Source organism: Dama dama, chromosome 5, assembly GCF_033118175.1.
Source record: "Dama dama isolate Ldn47 chromosome 5, ASM3311817v1, whole genome shotgun sequence".
Taxonomy (NCBI): Eukaryota; Metazoa; Chordata; class Mammalia; order Artiodactyla; family Cervidae; genus Dama; species Dama dama.
In genome coordinates, this window is record NC_083685.1 from 113,965,716 (window position 1) to 113,985,598 (window position 19,883).

The 19,883-nt window shown below is 53.0% G+C and overlaps 1 protein-coding gene across 1 annotated transcript in view; it reads left to right on the forward strand.

Moving 5' to 3' along the window:
- DBF4B (DBF4B-CDC7 kinase regulatory subunit) overlaps window positions 1-16,294 on the forward strand; it is a 30,895-nt gene extending 14,601 nt beyond the window's left edge. Inside the window, exons 9-14 of the mRNA XM_061140770.1 lie at window positions 1,660-1,693; window positions 3,189-3,234; window positions 5,682-5,798; window positions 10,762-10,870; window positions 10,995-11,119; window positions 11,976-16,294. Coding sequence (XP_060996753.1) covers window positions 1,660-1,693; window positions 3,189-3,234; window positions 5,682-5,798; window positions 10,762-10,870; window positions 10,995-11,119; window positions 11,976-12,975 — 1,431 coding nt within the window. The 3' untranslated portion in view covers window positions 12,976-16,294. The remainder of the gene's footprint in view (window positions 1-1,659; window positions 1,694-3,188; window positions 3,235-5,681; window positions 5,799-10,761; window positions 10,871-10,994; window positions 11,120-11,975) is intronic.
- The last annotated feature ends 3,589 nt before the right edge of the window (window positions 16,295-19,883 follow it).

Below are 19,883 nucleotides of genomic sequence, written 5' to 3' on the forward strand. Positions count from 1 at the left end.
GTGACGGCATTGGCAAATCCATGACCTGCCCCAGCCACCTCCTCCTGGCCTTGCTGGGAAAGGTGAGAGGAACACAGCCTCTCAGCTCAGCCCTGGTGCCCGAAGCCCTGTGTGGGGCCAAGGACTGCCTGCAGGTAGTCTTCATGGCCTGCTGCCCAGGCTGCCAGTCTGGGGATAGTTCTTGGCCTGGAAACGAGCCTGCCGATTGCATGGGTGGTGGCTGGGGGGTGGTGGCGTTTGAAATAGCTGCTATATTCCAAATTCTTGTTTGGCTTTTCCTTCTTTTGCTGGGGTTAGAACTGTGTACCACCTCAAGAGAGCCCAGGCTGATTTAAAGCCGCAGGGTCTTCACCCAGCTCTGAATTCAAGGAAGAATTGGGCCCTACAAGTCCGTCCAGGGCCTGGCACCCAGGAGAGGGACCACATCCAAACCAGGTGGAACACTCAGCCTCACCACCCCTCACCCCACCCGCTCTGGTCTGGGCATCTTTAAGGTTTTGCTGTAATGTATACAAGGCTTCTCTGATGGCCCAAGCATTAAAGAATCAGTCTGCAATGCAAGAGACCTGAGTTCAATCTGTGGGTTGGGAAGATCCCCTAGAGGAGGAAATGGCAACCCTCTGCAGTATCCTTGCCTGAGAAATCCCATAGACAGAGGAGCCCAGCAGGCTACAGTCCATGGGGTCGCATATATTGAAAGTCTCTTTCCCCTCCGACTTCTGCTTCCCAACCACCAAGCTCCTTCCCTGAGGTCAACAGTGTGAACAGTTGCGCAAATGTCCTTCCAGGACTCCCAAGCATCTATAAGCAAATACATCGAAATTCCTCCCTTTTACGCAAATGTGTGATATTATTACTTTGCTTTGTTCGCTTAATAATCTCTTTTGTAGCTACTTGGGACTCTTTTGGGGCAAGTTTTGGGTGCAGTCTGCTGATGGGGGAGGGCCTGTTGAAGGCTTCTTTGGGCTGTATTGGCCCTGGTGGCGTGGCCTGGAAGAGAATCTGGAATCCCCTTGGGCCCAGAGGCCCAGACAGTTAGGTAGCCACTGGATCTCTCAATCTATCCACACCCTCCCAACTCTTTAGCTGATTTTTTAAAAAGTGTTTCATTTGGTTTGTAACATTAGCTTTGTTTGACCTTGGCCTGAAAGCCAATTTTGACAAACACAGTCAGGGTGGGTAAGATAGGGTACTGAAAACCAAAAGGCACCGTCTTCACCCTCATCCTGTCGGCTGCCCTGGAATGCCAGCGTGCCCAGAATATACGGGCTGCCGTCAGTGAGCCCCTCCCCCGCGTCAGGTGTGTCCCCGGCTGCAATTTCATCTGTGCCACATCCGAGGTGTTAGGTGGGAACCCCGAACATCATGGGCGGCACGGGCCCCGTTCCCACGGTGGTGGGGGGTGCTCCCCAGCCCTTGCTTGCTCTTTGCTTTGCCCTGCATTCCCTTCACAAAGTCAGGGCCCTTGAGATTCACGCATAGAGCTCACCATGCAGGGAGCATGGTGCTCAGGTCTGCGCCAGCTCAGGGTCCAGCCGTGGGCAGAAAGCTAAAGTCGGGCAGAAAGCTAAAGCAGAGCAGCAGCTCGGATCTCCGGGCCCAGTTCCTCGACCCCCCTAGCTCCCTCACATCCTTAACCTATTTTTCCTTTCCATTCAGGGAACATGTCCAGCAGAGTCAAGAACACGGAAAGGTCAGTGCAAGAGCTCTTCCTCATTTAATTGCCATCCCTCCCTCCCTAAATGCTTCCCCACGACTCCCTCTGTGGCAGCATCTGCTCACTTTTCTGCAGCAGGAAGCAAGTCCAGGTTGTGTACAGCCTCATCCTGTTGCCAGGGCTCTGCCTGTTGCCAGAGCTTCAGAGAGGAGGGTGGTGGGAGAGGGACGTCTGTGAGCAAGTCCGGGGCTGCTGGGCCGGGCCTTCTCTGTAGAGCCAAGACCTCCTGCAGTCGCTCTGGCTCCTGCAGCCTCTGGCTGTTCCTGGGCATCGATGGAAGTTCAGCATCCTTTGCTTTCTGATTCAGGAGCAGTTTGGGGTGGGCAGTTTGACAGCTGCCTACTACTTTCAGAAATGCCAAACTCCCTGAAACTGACAAATAGGCAGATTGACGGGCCCAGCTCCTGGCTCCTCTTGGACAGCAGGGGAGTTTCTCCCCCTGGATATTTCTCCCAAAGATGCTTTGTCGGTGGCACTTATTCGTGCACAAGCGGGAACTAATAAGGAAAGTCACTTGGCACCTCTCACGCTTGCAAATCAAGGAAGTCTGTGGGAGAATTGATTTTAATCACTGTGTCAGTTAATTAGAAAGACGAGGAGTCACCCCAAAAAAGTAATTAAGGAAGAAAGGCTGCTTCTGCTTGAGCACTGGGAGCTGAGAAGCGCCAGCTTCTTGGGGATTTGGTGGCAGCTAGCTGTGCCCAGCCTTTCGGTACCTCAGCTGCCCCTTTGACAGGACTTCTGATCGGTGCCTCAACTGCCCCTTTGACAGGACTTCTGATCGTCGTGGGAGGGCAGAAGGGGTTTATAATGCCTCAGAGAATCTGTAAACTGTGCAGATAGCCAGCTAGTAGGGGACAAATCTCTTGATTAACTGACTCCAAATCTGTTTTCCCAGCACCCCTTTGCCCTATTTTTTTCAAGAACCAGATTTCACTTTTGGTGTTTTTTTTTTTTTAACTGTCCTTCTGCCAAGACCTCGAAACATTCTTCAGTTCTCCTCCTTGCTGTTCTTCCCCTCCAAAACCCCAGGCTCCTCATGGAGAATTCTGTCTAAAAAACCATCCTCAGGCCCCCTTGGGATTCTGAGACACCACGAGTTAAGGTCTGGGAAGGAGCTGAGGCTGTTAGCAGAAACCAGCAGGGGCCGGGTTTCTGCTACCCGGCCAGGTTCCTGACTCTCAAGGTTGACAGCCTTTAGCACCCATATGCAGGAGGCTGAGGGTGGGTGCATTTAGGACCCTGGGGCACCCTGTAGCCTCTCCCCCCAAGGGTGGTAGAGGTTAGAGGAGATGGGAGCAGGGGCCTCACTCAGCCAAAGGAAAGGCACACCTTGGGGCCGCGAGGGCTCTGGCTCTGAGAGCCTCTTGGGCTTTGGCAGAGCCTTGTCTCTCTGAGCATTTCCTGCAGGCGGAGCTCAGGCTCTGCACCAGGGCAGACAGATGGCTGACGGGTGCACTCTTCCTTCCAGTGGCCAGACTGAAGGCACCCTTCCTCAAAGTCGAAGATGAGAGCAGGTGAGTGGACCGCCAGACCTACATGGAGGAGAGGTACTCGGGGGCCCCAGGCTGCCATGGGGAGGTCTCATATAGATCAGAGGAGCCATGCCCAGCTGGCACTCCTCTCGGTCATGAGTCAGAGGTTAATAATCCTGTGTGTGAATTCCTTCCTTATTTTTTTTAGATATTTATTCATTTGGCTGTGCCAGGTCTTAGTTGCAGCATGTGGGATCCAGTCCCCTGACCAGGGATCGAACCCCAGGCCCCCTGCACTGGGAGCTCAGAGTCTTAGCCACTGGACCACCAAGGAAGTCCCTTAATTCATTCCTTTCAAAGCTCTGCTTTTTTGAGTCTGTGATGTTGCTTCCAGGTTGTTTGACTCCCCATCTCCCCCATGTGTACGCTGACACTCAATACCAAATCATTGCTGGTATTAGTGCTGGTACAGTCTTTGCTAAAGTGAGGGTCTCTGCTAAAGTGAGGTGCTATTGGGGTTCCCTTGTTGGACCACGTTGTCTCAACACTTGACCAAGCCTTTCCATTTGCTGTGTAAAACCCTTTCCTGGTATGTGTTATCTCCTCATAGCTGTGGCTAAAACTGCCATGAGAAGAGTCCATCCTCTTCCCAGTGGGGAAACTGACGTCAGAGACGTTAAGGGACATGAACACAGCCACTTTGCTAGTGACCCTTAGTCTGAGGCTAGAGTCCACATCCAGCCTGGGACCCTCTCCCCTCTGCCCCGTCTGTCCCCGTGAGGGCCCTTTCTTACCTACAGCAGGAGGGTCACATCAGTGATAACCTGACGAGCTGTTAGCCACCTGGGTTGTCCCTGACTCTTTGGTAAGTACCGGAAAATCTAGAATTAACTGCAGAAGTTTTTTTAAAGCCCATGTGTCCCCAGCAGAAACTCCTGGGCCAGAATGCTCTGTGTCCCTCAGCTTTGGGCTGGCTACCGACAGACCCAGCCCCAGGAGCCTGGCAGGTCTGCCCATCCTTCACATGACGGTGGCACACAGGACAGAGTTGGTGCTGGTGGCCCAAAAGCCAGTAGAAAGAGTCCAGGGCTGGAAGGAGGCCCTCTCCTCTCCCCTTACAGGCGGGTGGGGTGGAGGGGCATGTCCTTCACAGCCCGCCCTTCACAACCAGCTGAGTACAAGTAGTCACGACTGGGATGCTGTTGCTGAGACACCACCAGGGCCTTAGTATCTCTGCACATGGAGCTGAACTTTCTCTCGATCCTTCTTTACGTGCTGTCCTAAAGCAGGCGCTCTTCAAAGCCCAACTTAGCCTCACCAGCCTCAACTTTTCAACCTTCTCAGCAGAAACAAAATAACACGGAGGAGGGCGAAAGGTAGGGTACCAGGGCTGTGAAGGGCGCCTGCTTCTCCTTCAGGATCCAAGAAGACTTTTTATTTTGGCTGTGCCATGCACCCTGTGGGATCTTAGTTCCCAACCAGGAGTCAAACCTGGGCCCCCTGCAGTGGAAGCTCGGAGTCCTAGCCACTGGACTGCCAGATAAGTCCCCAAGAAGACTCATTGGTTAATTTACTCCTGAGGCTGCAGGGTCTCAATATGCCCCTGGAACCCAGGGCCTGCTTTCCCCTGGAGCACCGTCCACTGCACCCCAACATGGTGTGGTCAGGGGCTGCCGAGTACCCACAGATCACTATCCCTGGCTCCAAAAGTCTCCTGAATGTGAGCCATTTAAGGCAAATGACTCAGTGTATGTCTGACTGCCCAGAACCTTCACTGCGCCTCTCTTTTCCATTCAGAGCACCACCCCTCAGATAGTACAAAGGCCCAGCCCATAGCAAAAATATCCCTCTTCATGGAACAGGAAGATCACTGATCTGGTCTTAACATCCTTGCGTTTAGATTCTGCCAGGCTAGAGTTCTCAGAGGTCACTTGAGGGTCGAGAAACAAAATGGAAAGGTGGGAGGAACTAGATCAGGAGTTGGGAGACGTGGCTTCCCATCTGGACTTGGCCGCATATAGGTCATGAGCCCTCGCGCAAGCCACAGAGCCTTTAGGGCTTCGTTTCCTCTTCTATGATATAAAACATGAAAACACTGTTGTTCTGCTCAGCTCAGAGGTTGCAGGATATGGGGGAGGCCGTGATTGTAAACAGGCTTGGAAAGTGGACAGTAAGAGTGTTAATTTAAAATATTAATCTAACCCGGTAAGGCAGATAAGAATGTTGTTCTAGTATTTAAAAGCTGGGCAAGTGAGGGACTTCCCTGGTGGTCCAGTGGTTGAGATTCTGAGCTTCTAATACAGGGGGCATGAGTTTGACCCCTGGTCAGGGAACTAAGATCCCACATGCTGTGCGACATGGCCCAAAAAAGATGGGCCAGGTGAGAGTCTTCTTTATCAAGATGGGAATTCTCAGGAGTTGGGCTGGCCCCTCTTCCTCACCTTTTCCCTTCCCCGCTGGAGTCAAAATGGAAGTTTTGTGTGTTTCAGGAAGTTTCGTCCTTTCCACCTTCAGTTTAAATCCTTTCCTGAAATTTCTTTTCTGGGACCCAAAGCTGCCAGTCCTTTTGAGGCCCCGATGACTCCGAGCAGCTCGCACCATACCAGGTGGGTCTTTCTGGTTCCTGAGTACAAGGGCTGGTTCCAGGCCAAAGTCCTCCCCCCTGGGGGCCTGCTGGTCAGACTGGGGAATGGCCATGTGTTAGCTCCTTAGGCAAAGTCTATTCTGGGAACTTAGCCCAGAGAAGAGGGACACCGGGAGTGTTCATCCGTTTTATCTGGTGTTCTCCATCCGTACTGAAGAACTTGACTTGTGTCCAGAGGGCACGAGGCTGGTTTCTGAACCTCGGATTATAGACCTCCTTTCTTAGAGTCTCCTTGTGAAAGTGAGGTCGCTCAGTCATGTCTGACTCTTTGCAACCCCATGGACTGTAGCTTAAGGGAGTCTCCCTGGGGGGCCGTTAAAAATGCAGGTTCCTGGACTCCACCCCTGCAGAATCACAGTCTCTGGTGATGAGACTGAGCTCCGTGTTCCCAGGCTCCCCATGTGGTTTCAATGCACGTCCAAATCTGAGGCCTTTGAAGCTAAACATAGCAGGCAGAGGGTCTGGGGGACCTGCCACACTGTGTGGCCTGAAATGACTTGTAGGCTGCTTTTTACTCCTACTCTGCAGATAGGTGAGTTTGACCCTTCATTGACCAGCGTGCAGAAGGCATGCGGTTCAGAGGATGACCTGGACACCTTCCCAGACCTTTCTAACTTATGGGCCTGGAGAATAGAGGGCAGATGCCCAGCCCAAGGGTCCCCAGTACCAGGGAGGACCTGTGGTTTCCACCAGCAGACAGGGGCTAAGGGGTCAGGAAATAGTGCGAATGGAGGAAAAACAGAAAGGGACTGTCGCAGTAGATAGAGAGCGGAGGAAGGCGAGAACAAGCCAGGGTGAAGTCCGGGGGCCCTTCATCCCTTTCCCAGAAGATACAAGAGACACAAGAGGGGCAGCCCGGAGGCTGCCTGGGCTGGGGCTGCAGGGGGTGCTTGGCCTGGGAAGGCCTGGGGATGGCACAGGAGCTGATAAAGGGAAGATGAAGGGTTTACAGTGAAATGTCTGTATTCTGTGCCCATCCTCCAACCTCTAGACCATGAGTCTCTCCAGAGAGAGTTTATGGACAGTACATCGTGTACCCTTTTTTCTCTCTTCTCACAAAGAGTAGCAAGATATTCACTGTGCTGGATCTTGCTTTTTTTCCCACTGAATATTTCTTAATTTCCTATTAGTACCTGAAGAGCGTCTTCATTCCCTTTAATGACTGTAGGGTGTTCCATGGTATGGATTTACCGTATTTTATTTAACATATGTGTGGATGATTTCCAGTCTTTTGTGGTGAATAGTCTTGTTCAGAGTAAATTTATGATTGTTCAAGTATATTTGCAGGACAAATTCCTAAAAGTGGAAATGCTGGGTCAAAGGGTGCCTACATTTATAATTTTGAGAAGCGCAGCCAAATTGCTTTTCATGGAGGTAATGCCAGGATACACTTTTACCCGCAGTGGACCAGAGCCCATTTCCCCATCCCCATGGCTAAGATAGTGAGCTGTCAGACTTGTGACTTCAGCCAGGCTGATAGATCAAAAACCATATCTCAGTGTAATATAATTTTCATTTTTCTCTTTATGAATGAGCTTAAGTATGTTTTCCTATGTTGGATCATTTGAATCTCTCTTTTTTAAAATCTGTTTTTGTGTGAACCTTTTTCATACCCTTTGCCAGTTTTTCTATTCAGTTATTGATCACTTATTGATTTATAAGGAGCCCTTTGCTATGTTACTAGTTATAAATATCCTCCCCAGTTTCTGGTGTGTTTTTTTGAGTTTGCCTCTATTTTCTACCATGCATATATATTTTTTAATGGTTTGTCGTTGAACTTACCAGCTTTTTTACTGTTTCCTGGGTTTTGTGTCATACTTAGAAAGTCCTTAGGGCAATATTTTGGACCCACTGAATTTGCTCAGTCAAATACCAGTACCCTACAGGCCGTTTAAAAATGCAGGACTGACTCCAAATAATAAATGCTGGAGAGGATGTGGAGGAAAGCGAACCTTCCTACACTGTTGGTGGGAATGGAAATTGGTGTAACCATTGTGGAAAACAGTATGGGTTTCCTTAAAAAATTAAAACTAGAGTTGCCATATGACCCAGCAATCCCACTCATGGGCATATATCTGGAGAAAATGCTAATTCAAAAAGATACTTGCACCCCAGTGCTGATAGCAGCAATATTTACGATAGCCAAGACACGGAACCAACCTAAATGTCCATCAGCAGATAAACGGATAAAGAAGATGTGGTGTGTGTATATATATATATGTATATATATATACACACTCGCACACACACACAGAGTGAAATACTGCTCTGCTCAGGCATAAACAAGAATGAAACAATGCCATTTGTAGCAACATGGGTGGATTTAATAGAAATTATGAGTGAAGCAAATCAGAGAAAGAGAGATACCATATGATATCACTTATATGTGGAACATAAAAAATAATACAAATGAATTTATTTACAAAATAAACTCACAGACATAAAAAACAAATTTATGGTTACCAAAGGGGAAAGCAGATGGAGGATGGAATCAGTTCAGTTCAGTCGCTCAGTCGTGTCCGACTCTTTGCAACCCCATGGACTGCAGCACGCCAGGTTTCCCTGTCTATCACCCACTCCCAGAGCTTGCTCAAACTCACGTCCATTAAGTCAGTGATACCATCCAACCATCTCATTCTCTGTCATCCCCTTCTCCTGCTTTCAATCTTTCCCAGCATCAGGGTCTTTTCCAATGAGTCAGTTCTTTGTATCAGGTGGTCAAAGTATTGGAGCTTCAACTTCAAGCACAAGTCCTTCCAATGTATTCAGGACTGATTTCTTTCAGGATTGACTGGTTGGATCTCCTTGCAGTCCAAGGGACTCTCAAGAGTCTTCTCCAACACCACAGTTCAAAAGCATCAGTTCTTCAGCATTCAGCTTTCTTTATGGTCCAACTCTCACATCCATACATGACTACTGGAAAAACCATAGCTTTGACTGGACAGATCCTTGTTAGTAAAGTAATGTCTCTGCTTTTTAATATGCTGTCCAGGTTGGTCATAGCTTTTCTTCCAAGGACCAAGTGTCTTTTCATTTCATGGCTGCAGTCACCATCTGCAGTGATTTTGGAGCCCAAGAAAATAAAGTCCGTCACTGTTTCCATTGTTTCCCCATCTATTTGCCATGAAGTGATGGGACCGGATGCCATGATCTTAGTTTTCTGAATGTTGAGTTTTAAGCCAGCTTTTTCATTCTCCTCTTTCACTTTCATCAAGAGGCTCTTTAGTTCCTCTTCACTTTATGCCATAAGGGTGGTATCATCTGTGTATGTGAGGTTATTGATATTTCTCCCTGCCATCTTGATTCCAGCTCGTGCTTCATCCAGCCCAGCATTTCTCATGATGTACTCTGCATATAAGTTAATAAGCAAGGTGACAATATACACCCTTGATATACACCTTTCCCAATTTGGAACCAGTCCATTGTTCCATGTCCAGTTCTAACTGTTGCTTCTTGACCTGCATACAGGTTTCTCAGGAGGCAGGTCAGGTGGTCTGGTATTCCCATCTCTTTAAGAATTTTCCACAGTTTGTTGTGATCCACACAGTCAAAGGCTTTGGCCTAGTCAATGAAGCAGATGTTTTTCTGGACTTGTCTTACTTTTTCTATGATCCAACAGATATTGGCAATTTGATCTCTGGTTCCTCTGCCTTTTCTAAATCTAGCTTGAACATCTGGAAATTCTCGGTTCACGTACTGTTGAAGCCTAGCTTGGAGAATTTTGAGCATTATTTTGCTAGTGTGTAAGATGAGTGCAATTGTATGGTAGTTTGAACATTCTCTGGCATTGCCTTTCTTTGGGATTGGAATGAAAACTGACCTTTTCCAGTCCGTGGCCAGTGCTGAGTTTTCCAAATTTGCTGGCATATTGAGTGCAGCGCTTTCACAGCATCATCTTTTAGGATTTGAAATAGCTCAGCTGGAATTCCATCACCTCCACTAGCTTTGTTCATAGTGATGCTTCCTAAGGCCCACTTGACTTCACACTTCAGGATGTCTGGCTCTAGATGAGTGATCACACCATCGTGGTTATCCAGGTCATTAAGATATTTTTTGTATAGTTCTTCTGTGTATTCTTGCCACCTCTTCTTAATATTTTCTGCTTCTTTTAGGTCCATACCGTTTCTGTCCTTTATTGTGCCCATCTTTGCGAGAAGTGTTCCCTTGGTATCTAATTTTCTTGTAGGGATCTCTAGTCTTTCCCATTCTATTGTTTTCCTCTATTTCTTTGCATTGATCATTTAGGAAGGCTTTCTTATTTTTCCTTGCTATATCAGATAGATATATCAGATGGAGGAAGGATAAATCAGGATTAACAGATTGGGATTAACAGATACAAACTACTATATATAAAATAAACAAGAAGGTCCTACTGGATAGCACAGGGAAGCATATTCACTATCCTGTAATAAGCCATAATGGAAAAGAATATGAGAAAGAAAAATATATATATAGAACTAAATCACTTTGCTGCATACCAGAAACGAACACAACACTGCAAATCAACTATACTTCAGTTAACAAATCAAAACTCATGCAGGACTGAAAGTCAAAGAAGTCAGGCTTGAGAAAGATGTGAAAGTCCTCAGGGAAGGTACAGCTGTGTGGGTCAAATGACCCTGGGTTTGGGTATGAGCACGGAGCTGGAACATCGTCAGGGATTCTTGCCTGTGGTTTGAGGTGTGTGGGTGGGGTCAGGATGGAGCTAAGATGGGGTACTCACAGAGAGGCCTCTCCTTCCTTGCTGCCTCTCCTGCCCCCCTTGTACGAGTGGTGCCAACTGTAGGCAGGCCAGCCCGTGCCTGCCCTGCTCTGGCCATTTTGGTCCCTCCTCCCCCACTGGCCTGGAGTCCAGGCCGCAGGGCCACAGTTCGCTCTAAGGGCTCCAGCGGTGACCACTTTCCCCCACCCTGTATTCTCCGCAGAGAAGCCAAGGACCAGGAGCCAAGCCGGCGATCCGCCGCCTGCACTGTGCCCAGGAGGAGGAAAGGGTACTGTGAGTGCTGCCAAGAAGCCTTCGAGGAGCTGCACAGGGTGAGCTCCTTCCCCACCACGCAGCTGCTCCCAGACGGTCTCTCCACCCTGGTGAGGCTGGGTGGTCTGCTTGTGTCCCATCCCAGCCTAGTCTAATGCCCCCTGCCTCCTCTTACCCGAGCAGCATCTCCAGAGCCCCCAGCACCAGGACTTTGCCCTGGAAGCCCACCTGTATGCCGAAGTCGATCGGATCATCGCCCAGCTGACCCATAGCTTTGCAGACGTGCCCTTCCAGGCCAGCCTCGCCGGGTAAGCACCGCTGTGCCACCCCACTGTGGGTGGCGGGCACGACTGCCTTCTCACCTCTCCTGCTGTTGCCCTGAGGTGGAGAGGAACCCTCAGGTTGGCGACAGCAGAGACCAGGCTGTGGTCCCTCACCTTTCTTACTTCTTCCTTCCCTTTCTTTCCTGCCATCTTCTGTTCTGTTCTTTTGGGGGGGCAGTCAAGGGAAGGCCTCCATTTGGGGCCTCAGCCCATCAGATCAGGACAGACCCCGACCAGAGCTCCCTTCCTAACACCACAGTTGGGGGCGCAGGGGGAGCAATTCAGCTGTCGCTGCTCCTGGCATGTGTCTGGTCACGTGCCTGTCTGGCCTTCTAGAAATAGGGAGGGGAATTCCTGGGTCTTTCCTGTGTAGGTGAAGAGGAGGGTCTTCCTGCTTCTCTAGAAGTTTACCCCAGAAAGGATGGCAGAGGATTTGGCAGAATCCCAGGGCCCTCTGAGCACCGCCCCCTCTTGCTGCCCACCAAGGAGCTGTAGCTTCATCCCCCGCACCCCAAAGCCTCCACCTCAGGCAGCCTCACTGGGCTCGGGGTGCACAGCCAGGACCTGTGCTGCTTTCTCTAGCCACCGAAGGGCAGCCTCCTCCATGACTGCCTTATTAAACAGAGCGGCCTCTAACCTGTTCCTCTGGCCAGCCCCAACCGCAGGTCGCAGAGCCAAGAACAGGCCTTTCACCTGGGACCCAGAATGGCAGCTCTTTTCTGCACAACAAAGCCCAGAAGGGTAGCACCATACGGGCCTCCACTGTGCCCCCGGCCCAGGAGGACCCCCACTTGCTCTGGAGTTGAACTCTGTGACCCACTGGGTGTTTCTGTCCCCACAGGCAGCCAGGCTCCCTGACTTCCGACTGTGACCCTCTGTGTCCTGAGCCTCTGCCTCCCCTCTGGCCCTCCCCTCTCAAGGCAGCGTCTCCCTGGAGGAGGAAAGACGATCATCACCAGGCCCCAGGTGCCTCCGAGCATGGTGGGACAGTGGGCGGCGTGAAGGCAGCGGCAGAACCTGTGGAGGCTGGCGAGATTCCTGGACCGATAGCAAGCTGCCAGGAGCTGAAGGGGTCAGCTGACAGCTTTGTGGACCCCCCAGACACCCCAGGGTCTGGGAGCCCTGCTCACCAGGGCCTCCTAACCAGCTCTGGACTTGCTGAACTCTCCTCTGGCCCAGACCTGCCTCTTTTTGGCCACAAGCGGAAGGTTCAGTTCCCCAGTGGCAATGCCGAGAAGAGGCCGGGTGCATCCTGGCCACAAGCCTCACTCTTTATCCCGAGAGCCCCCAGCCCCTGTGGCACCCCCAGCTCCCATGGCATCAGGACAACCAGCAGCAAGCACCTTCCCCTTCCAGGCCATGAGCCCAGGTCTCTGGCCTCCCTCCAGCCTGTGCACCACCCACAGGAAGAGACCTGCCTCTCCCTCCCAGGCAGCCCCCAAGTAGGTTGGCAGAGTGCTGGGCCACACAGGCCCCCTGGCCTGGGGGAGGAAGGCCTCCAGGATCTAAGGGCTCTGAGGATGCCGCCTCTGGCCCTGTCTCCCAGTAGGCTGAGCAGCTCCGGGCCAGCTGCCAGCCCACCTGCCCTCAGCTGCAGGCACAGAGCCCCCGGGAGGACCTGCAGAGAGCCCGGCTGCCTCTCCCCGCCACACTCTGCCAGCCAGCGGGGAGACCAGCTGCTCCCAATGGTTCTGGACCTCCCAGCCTCTTCCAGGCCCCTGACTCCCAACCCCAGCCCACTGCCAACAGAGAACTACTTCTATGAGTCCCCACCCACCCCTGGGTATGCAGCTCGGGAGCCTGACAGCTCCCAACTCGAGGGCAAGTTATATGTCAGCTGAGGGCTGCACACCCAGCCCAGGCCGACCAGACACAAGGAGGAGCCAATGCGGAGTCTGGCCCTGGACAATCATGGCCGAGCTCTAGGTGCATTAGATGGAGCCAGTCCTCCCAGCCACCAGGTCTTCGGGGCTGGGGGCTGCCCTCTCCAGCGGTGGATTGTGCAGCCGCGGCCAGCTGCTCAGGCCAGGAGGCAGGGGCAAGGTTGGCACAGGGAGGGCCCACAGAGAAGCCAGAGCATCAGGAGCCCTGGCCTGGCTTCCTGTCCCTCTGCAGGCACTTGCTCAGCCAGAGGGTTAGTTGTCGGTGTTCCCCACCCCCACCCCAGCCTCCTTTCCCACAAGCGTGTGGCTCTCCTGCTTTCCGAGATGCCTGCGTGTTGTCCCCTCCCCCAGCCCCCCACGCTGGTGCACCCAGATCCTCAGGAACATATGAAGCAGAGGAGGGGCTCGGCTGCGCCACTTCCAAAGCTCCCTCCCCGCTGCACTTAGTGGGGGGCCCAGCACTGACCCCTCCCCTGAGCCCAGGACATGGCCTGAGCCCCCTCTGGGGACCCCTCTCAGCTCTTCCCTGCCGCCTCAGCTCCGGCTGCCCACCCAGAGTTCTGTTCCAGGGTGAGTTGCTCACCTGCCAACTTCTGCATCCCCCTCCTTCCCCAAGGACCTCCCCCCATTTCTTTCAGCTGAGCCATTAATCTGGAGACAGAGATGAGTTTGCTATCGATTCTTTGGCCACTTTTTTTTTTTTTTATTATTACATCTTGTACTGTGGTTCTTCTCACCCTTCTCTGCCTCTGTGTTTGTCTCTTTAAATGTTGAAGCTACCAGAAGCCTGGTGCTATTCTGTATCTCATTTTGGAGGAAGAAAGGGAGGGGGGGCCCTAGATGCAGGTGAGGACCTGAGTTGTTAGTTTGGAAATAGAATGGCTATGTGTACAATGCTCACAGAAATCAGGTTTGGCCTTTTCATGCCATCCCGTTAAATTTCACAATTAATCTTGGTTCAGGAGATGTAAAATAAATTTATTAATAACAAATAGCAAAGAAATGGGGCTGGCATGTGATGTGTCTTGATCTGCCCTTCAGGGCCTTGATCTGCCCTCCAGGGACCCACGCAGGCTGACAGCCCAGCAGATACAGACAGAACGACGGGGTAGCAAGCTGGTGCCACCTGCAAGTGGGGGAGCGTGTGTGGGTGCCACCACCCTCCGCGGGCCTAGCTCCAGAGGTCTCGGGAGGTGGGGGTATGCCTGTCCATTCTGCAAGTCACTCCCTGGCCCTGCTGCCCACCTCGTAGCTGCCTGAAGGGGGCGCACTTGCCACCCACTCCCAAGGAAAATGCCTTTGCTCTAAGGAACCAGGGCTCCAGGTCCTCCTCTCTGCCTGGAGCTCAGAGAGTAGCTTCTTTCCAGGTCCTATGGGTGCATCTCTTCTGCAATACAGGGGCATGCCTCATCCACCACGGCCTTTCCCGCGACACTGCCACTTGAGTAGGGAGCTCCCCCGCCCTTTCCTCAGACCTCTGAGAGCTTCATGTGCTATTCACTCAAAGACCAACACACCAGGTCTTGACGCCCTCGTCACCGTCTGCCCAGGACCTCGCATCCAACTATAGAGCCTTCCCCTCCCATTTCAACAACTTGACGTGACATCTGGACATCACATCGCTACCATGTCAAGCCCCAGCGTTACATCTCCCTGCCTCCGGGTCTCTGTCCCATCTTCTAGGATGTCAGTTGAGAGAGGAACCCAGGCCACCTGAGCCCAGAGCCAGGACAGCGAGGTGCTGCTTGACGCAAGCCCCTCAGTGGCTCCTCCACACGGGGACTGTTCACACCTCCTTCCCCTCCCTTCGTCTCAGAGGATGCTGTGTGCCGCCGTCTGCTCTCCGGCCCACCCCACCAGCCTTGGCAGTGTCCTCCTCCGGCTCGTCACCTCTCCTTCCTTCTGCCCGAAAACTCCAGCCTGGAGAACACTTGCATTGATTCAGCAGCTTAAAGAGAGTTCCCTTCTGTTCTCTGGCTACATCCTGCGGTCTACAGCCACTGCCTCCGTGCCCGAACCTCCTGCCCCGTCCAAACCTCCGCGGTGGCTCTACCCAAAGCACTCCACCGGGATCGTCCCTCCCAAGGTCACCGGAGAACCTGATAATGACCAAAATTGGCATCCTTTTCTTTTTTTCCACCTTGCTGGAACCTGGCTCCCCTCCTCCCGCTGACCTCAGGTTCCCCAGCCTCTGCCCTCTCTACCACAGGCACGGGTTCCCTCAGCAGCCCCAGCCCCCAGCCCCCCTGCCCTCACTGCCTCTCCAGATGTGAGTCTGCGCCCTTGTGCTCACCTCCCAGCTCTGGTTCTTTGAGTGAATTGGTAGCTCCACCCCTGACTCCCTTCTGAGTTCCAGTCTTCACCCATGCTGGGTGAGAAGGCAGGAGATTTAGCCGCACTCAACACAAGGCCCTTTACTACCCTGGGTCTTGGTTTCCTCATCTTTAAGTGAGGGGCTCGTGTGAGATAACTTCAAGGGTCCTTTCTCCAATAATTAAAAAAACCACCACCTCCTGGGAATCCCTTGTATGCCTCCTGTCCTACTTGCCTCAGAGGGACTCACCGAGAACTCAGTCCCTGTCCCAGAACCACTCCCCGGCCCGCCCCGTCTTACATCTCTCCCACTTTTCTCTAGCAGCCCCAGGCCCTCCTGTTCTCTCTCCCTGTTGACCCTCCTCCCCTTAACCCACCCTGCCTCCCTGTCCTCTCCGCCACCTCCTGCCAGACCACCCTGGGCCATCCAGCCCCCGTGTGCTTGCTCTTAGGCCCTGACCTGACCCTTGACAACAGCCAGAATGTTCTTCAAGGCACAGCCTCCATATTCTCCATGAATCCTATAGACTTCAAGTCATGCAGGCCTGAGTTCAAACCCAGATCCTGCCACTCTGTGACCCAGGGCAAACTCCTGAAAGTCAGCTTTCTAAATCTAAAGAATAGAAGTAAGAGTCGTTGCCACCTTACTAGGGAGTCAGAATGAAACCTTGGTCTTCCCCTGGTGGCTCAGTGGTAAAGACTCCACCTGCCAGTACAGGAGACATGGGAAGCTCCTACAGTCCTCAGAGCAACTAAGCCTGTGGGCCACAGCTGTTGAGCACACGCTCTATCGCCCGGGAGCTGCAAGCACTGAGCCCATGTGTCACAACTACTGAAACCCGCGTGCCCTATAGTCTGTGCTGCAACAGGAGAAGCCACCGCAACGAAAGGACTGCACACCACAACTAGAGAGTAGCCCCCGCTCGCTGCAACTAGAGAAAGCCCACGCAGCAACAAAGACCCAAGCGCAGTTAAAAATAAATATTAATAAAAATATATTTTAAAAGAATTAAATATTATGTTGGCGAGGTGTGTGGCACGTTGTAAACACTCAACAAACTATTATTTCAACCCCTACCAACACACACACCTGCAAGTCCTCTCTTCTAGAAATTTCAATGGAGCTGATTTTCACTCATTTCCCTCTTGTTAATGGCTTGCTGACCCAAAGCCCCATCTCCAGTGTAAATTTGTGGATGAAGCCGCTAAAGGATTCTATGAGACACCCCATCCCTGAGCTCCCCCCACTTTCCAACAGCTGGTTCCCCACAACTCCAGGAGGACCCCTTGCATTGGGCAGAAGTGGCAGTGGGACACTGTGCTTTTGGGCCTTTGGGTGTATGACCACAATGCATGACTCCAAAGCAAGAGATACCGCTTTAATCCCTGGTCCAGGAAGATTCCACATGCCTCAGAGCACCTAAGCCCATGGGCCACAACTATTGAGCCTGTGCTCAATAGCCTGTGCTCCTGAGCCCAGGAGCCACAACAACTGAAACCCGAGTACCCGAGGGCCTGTGCTTCACAAGAGAAGCCAACCGCAAGGAGAAGTCCAAGCACCACAACTAGAGAGTAGCTCCCACTCGCAGCAACTAGGGAAAAGCCCACACAGCAACCTAAGACTCAGTAGCCATAAGTAAATAAATAAGTAAATCAAAAGGAGGAGGCCATCCAGACAGCCAGGAGGGAGGAGACTGAGGCTCCCCTCCAAGAGATACTCAGATGACAATAGCAGTCCTCTCCTGGTTGAAAAGGACGGTGCTGGATGAGACGTGGGAGGCGGCAGAAGGAACTCCTTGTTCTAGTGCTGTGGGCATTTCCCTACTCCCCAACCCCTCAGAATCATGTCATCAGTCTCCCTACGTGCTGGGTAGAGGGGACACTGAGGCCCCCAAGCCATAAAGGAGTCCCTTGGGTCTTGGACAACGGCCAGGAGCTAGCTTCTTCCTTGGCACTGTAAGGGTGACGTGAACAGCACAAGCTCAGGGTGAGTGAACCCTTCTGTCACCAGGCGCTCTTCTGAGCTCCAGAGGCTTGTCCACACATTTATCCCTCTGCAGCACTGTTGGGGGGGGGCACTTTTGAAGCCCCATTTCCCAGGTGAAGTCAAGGAGGCTCAGAGAGATTGGGGGACTTGCTCAAGGTCACACAGCTGTGAACCAGGATTGGAACCCCAGTGGGTTTCCTGGAGTCCTTTCCCACCTCACACCCTGCCTCCTTGCCAGGCACGGCCTCTGCTGCAGGCCTCTCAGGCTAGGCGGGGGTCTGGGGGGTCTCTGTCAGCAGGATCCCTGCCCCCTGAGCCACCCCAGGGCCAGGGCAGAAGACTCCCCTCCCTTACCTGCAGCTGCTGCTGGGTGGGACTAGGACTTTGCCCCGCCTCAGCCCAGCTCGGCCCCTTTGCAGAAAAATCTGAAGGAAAAATTGGCTGAAGGGCAGGAAGAACTGCACAGGGGAAGGAGGCCCCAGCCTCCTGACAGTCAGGGGCTCCTGAGGGAGGGCTTCAGGGGGGAACCAGAGCCTAACAGCTCCCCCAGAGGGTGGCCCAAGGGTGGTGTCAAGACGACAGTGGCCACCAACCTCTGGTTTCTTCCCAGCGGGGGAGACAAGCCATGGGCAGAGTCCAAAGGAGCCGCCACAGCTGTGAGGTTGGTGAGGGGGGGGGGGGGCACTCCCCCAGGAAGACTAACCTCTCTTTGAGGGGGAGACACACAGGCCCTCCCTGCCCTCAGGGCCCCCAGGCTAAGGAGAAAACCCGTCCTTGGCAACAATCCCCACCCCACCTCTTCTCTCCCAGCCTGAGGAAAGGCCACCTACAGCCCCCGACCTCAGCAGGGAAATTGGGTGAGGGATTTGAAACAAGCCTTCTGCTTGGCGAGGTGGGCAGCTGGCAGCAGAGCCAACCCCGAGGACAAGATTCAGGGAGGGGCCTCAGGGCAGGGAGTGGGATATGGTCAAGGGAAGGTCAAGATGTCCAGCTGGGCTTGTTCAGAGCTCGGAACCCAGGGAGATAAGGGGCTATTGGAGACCAACGGGCCGTACACTTGAGCACCAGTGGAGCCGGTCCAGAAAGCTGCCAAAGATGTGTCACTCAGGGTCAGCAAGTTCCCCACAACAAACAGTCCCAGGAACCACGGCCACACAGTTAAGAATGTGCCTCAGCCTGGGAGGTCAGGGCCACAGACTGGGGAGGGGATCCAGACTCCCACAGGCCCAAGGCCCTCCAGTGTGAAATGACAAACCCCACCTCTCCAGGCAGGCCCCGTAGCATGGCTAGGGTAGGGTATGACAGGCTCACCCTGGTGAGTGGGGGTGGAGGGAGGGCTAAATGGAGTAGATGGGCCAGTCCCTTCTAAGTCCCAGACAGAAGGCAGAGGTGAGGATACAGGGACCTTGGAGAATGGGATGTGCCTCTCACCACCCAGCTGTTTGGGAAACTCTCGTAGCCTCTTGGAGCCTTAGTTTCCCCACCTGTAAAGTGAGAAGCATGGTCTCCCCATCCTGGATAATTGTAGGTTTCCAGGGAATATCACAGTAGGTCCTAATTCCCCAGAGCCTCTACATCCTGGAGGAGGTTTCCAAGATGTCTCCAGGATGAAGGAACAATCAGCTCAGGCTTGCTGAGCATCTGGGTCTGGAATGGCAGGTGGTTAGATGGGGGGAAGGGGAGTCGCCCTGTTCCCAGCATTGATGTCAGAGCCTCCTGGGAAATCGCCTTCTCACTTCTCCTGGGCCTAAAATAGAGCTGGGGGGGGGGGGGGGGGGTGCTGTCACAAGCTAAAGGCAGCACCCTCCCTGACAGAGGCCCTGGGTCCTCAGGGAAGCAGAGGACCCTGTGTCCACTCCTGTTCCTTCCTCAGTGACCTGTGGTCGCCCATTGTGGGTGCAAGGATACTCTGGCCTGGAGCACAAAGTCAAGGTGAGGCCTCACTAGCGGAGCTCATGTCTTACCTCACCTTACCCCATCTTTGGCTCCCGGGACCCCGTAGCAGGGGTCAGACATCCCGAGCCCCTGTGGGAACCCATCTTGCTTGGGAGTCTGGGAGCTGAGCTTGGGGCCCAGCTGGGGAGGTAGGCAGGGAGGCCAGATGGTCTGTAGCCAGGGCAACCTAGTCTGGCAGAGAGGGGAGGCTGCGGGCTCCAGAGGTATCTTCTGCTCCTCAAAGATGTGGACTGCCAAAAGGGAGGGACAGAAATGGGACATGCTACCCTCATGTAAATTACCTGGCTAGTTTATGTATTTTGGGGACGGGGAAAATATCAGGTATGTGTGAGGCACTCAGCCCAGAGAGGGGAAGCCAACCTCCTCAGAGGACAGCAGCAAAGCCAGAAGCCCCCGGGGTATCATCCACCCAGAGAAGGAAACTGCTGGATAGAAAGGGGTCTGGTTTGAGAAGACCCACAGTGCCCTGCTCGGCCACCGGAGATCCCAAAGGCCTGAGCCGGCTGTGGGCCACAAGAGTCCCTGCCCCTCACTTCTGTCCCTGGCTCCCCAGCCTTCGGTGGAGCAGGGTGCTTGGGGCTGGTTCCAAGGAAGCCCCCTCCTGGGTTCG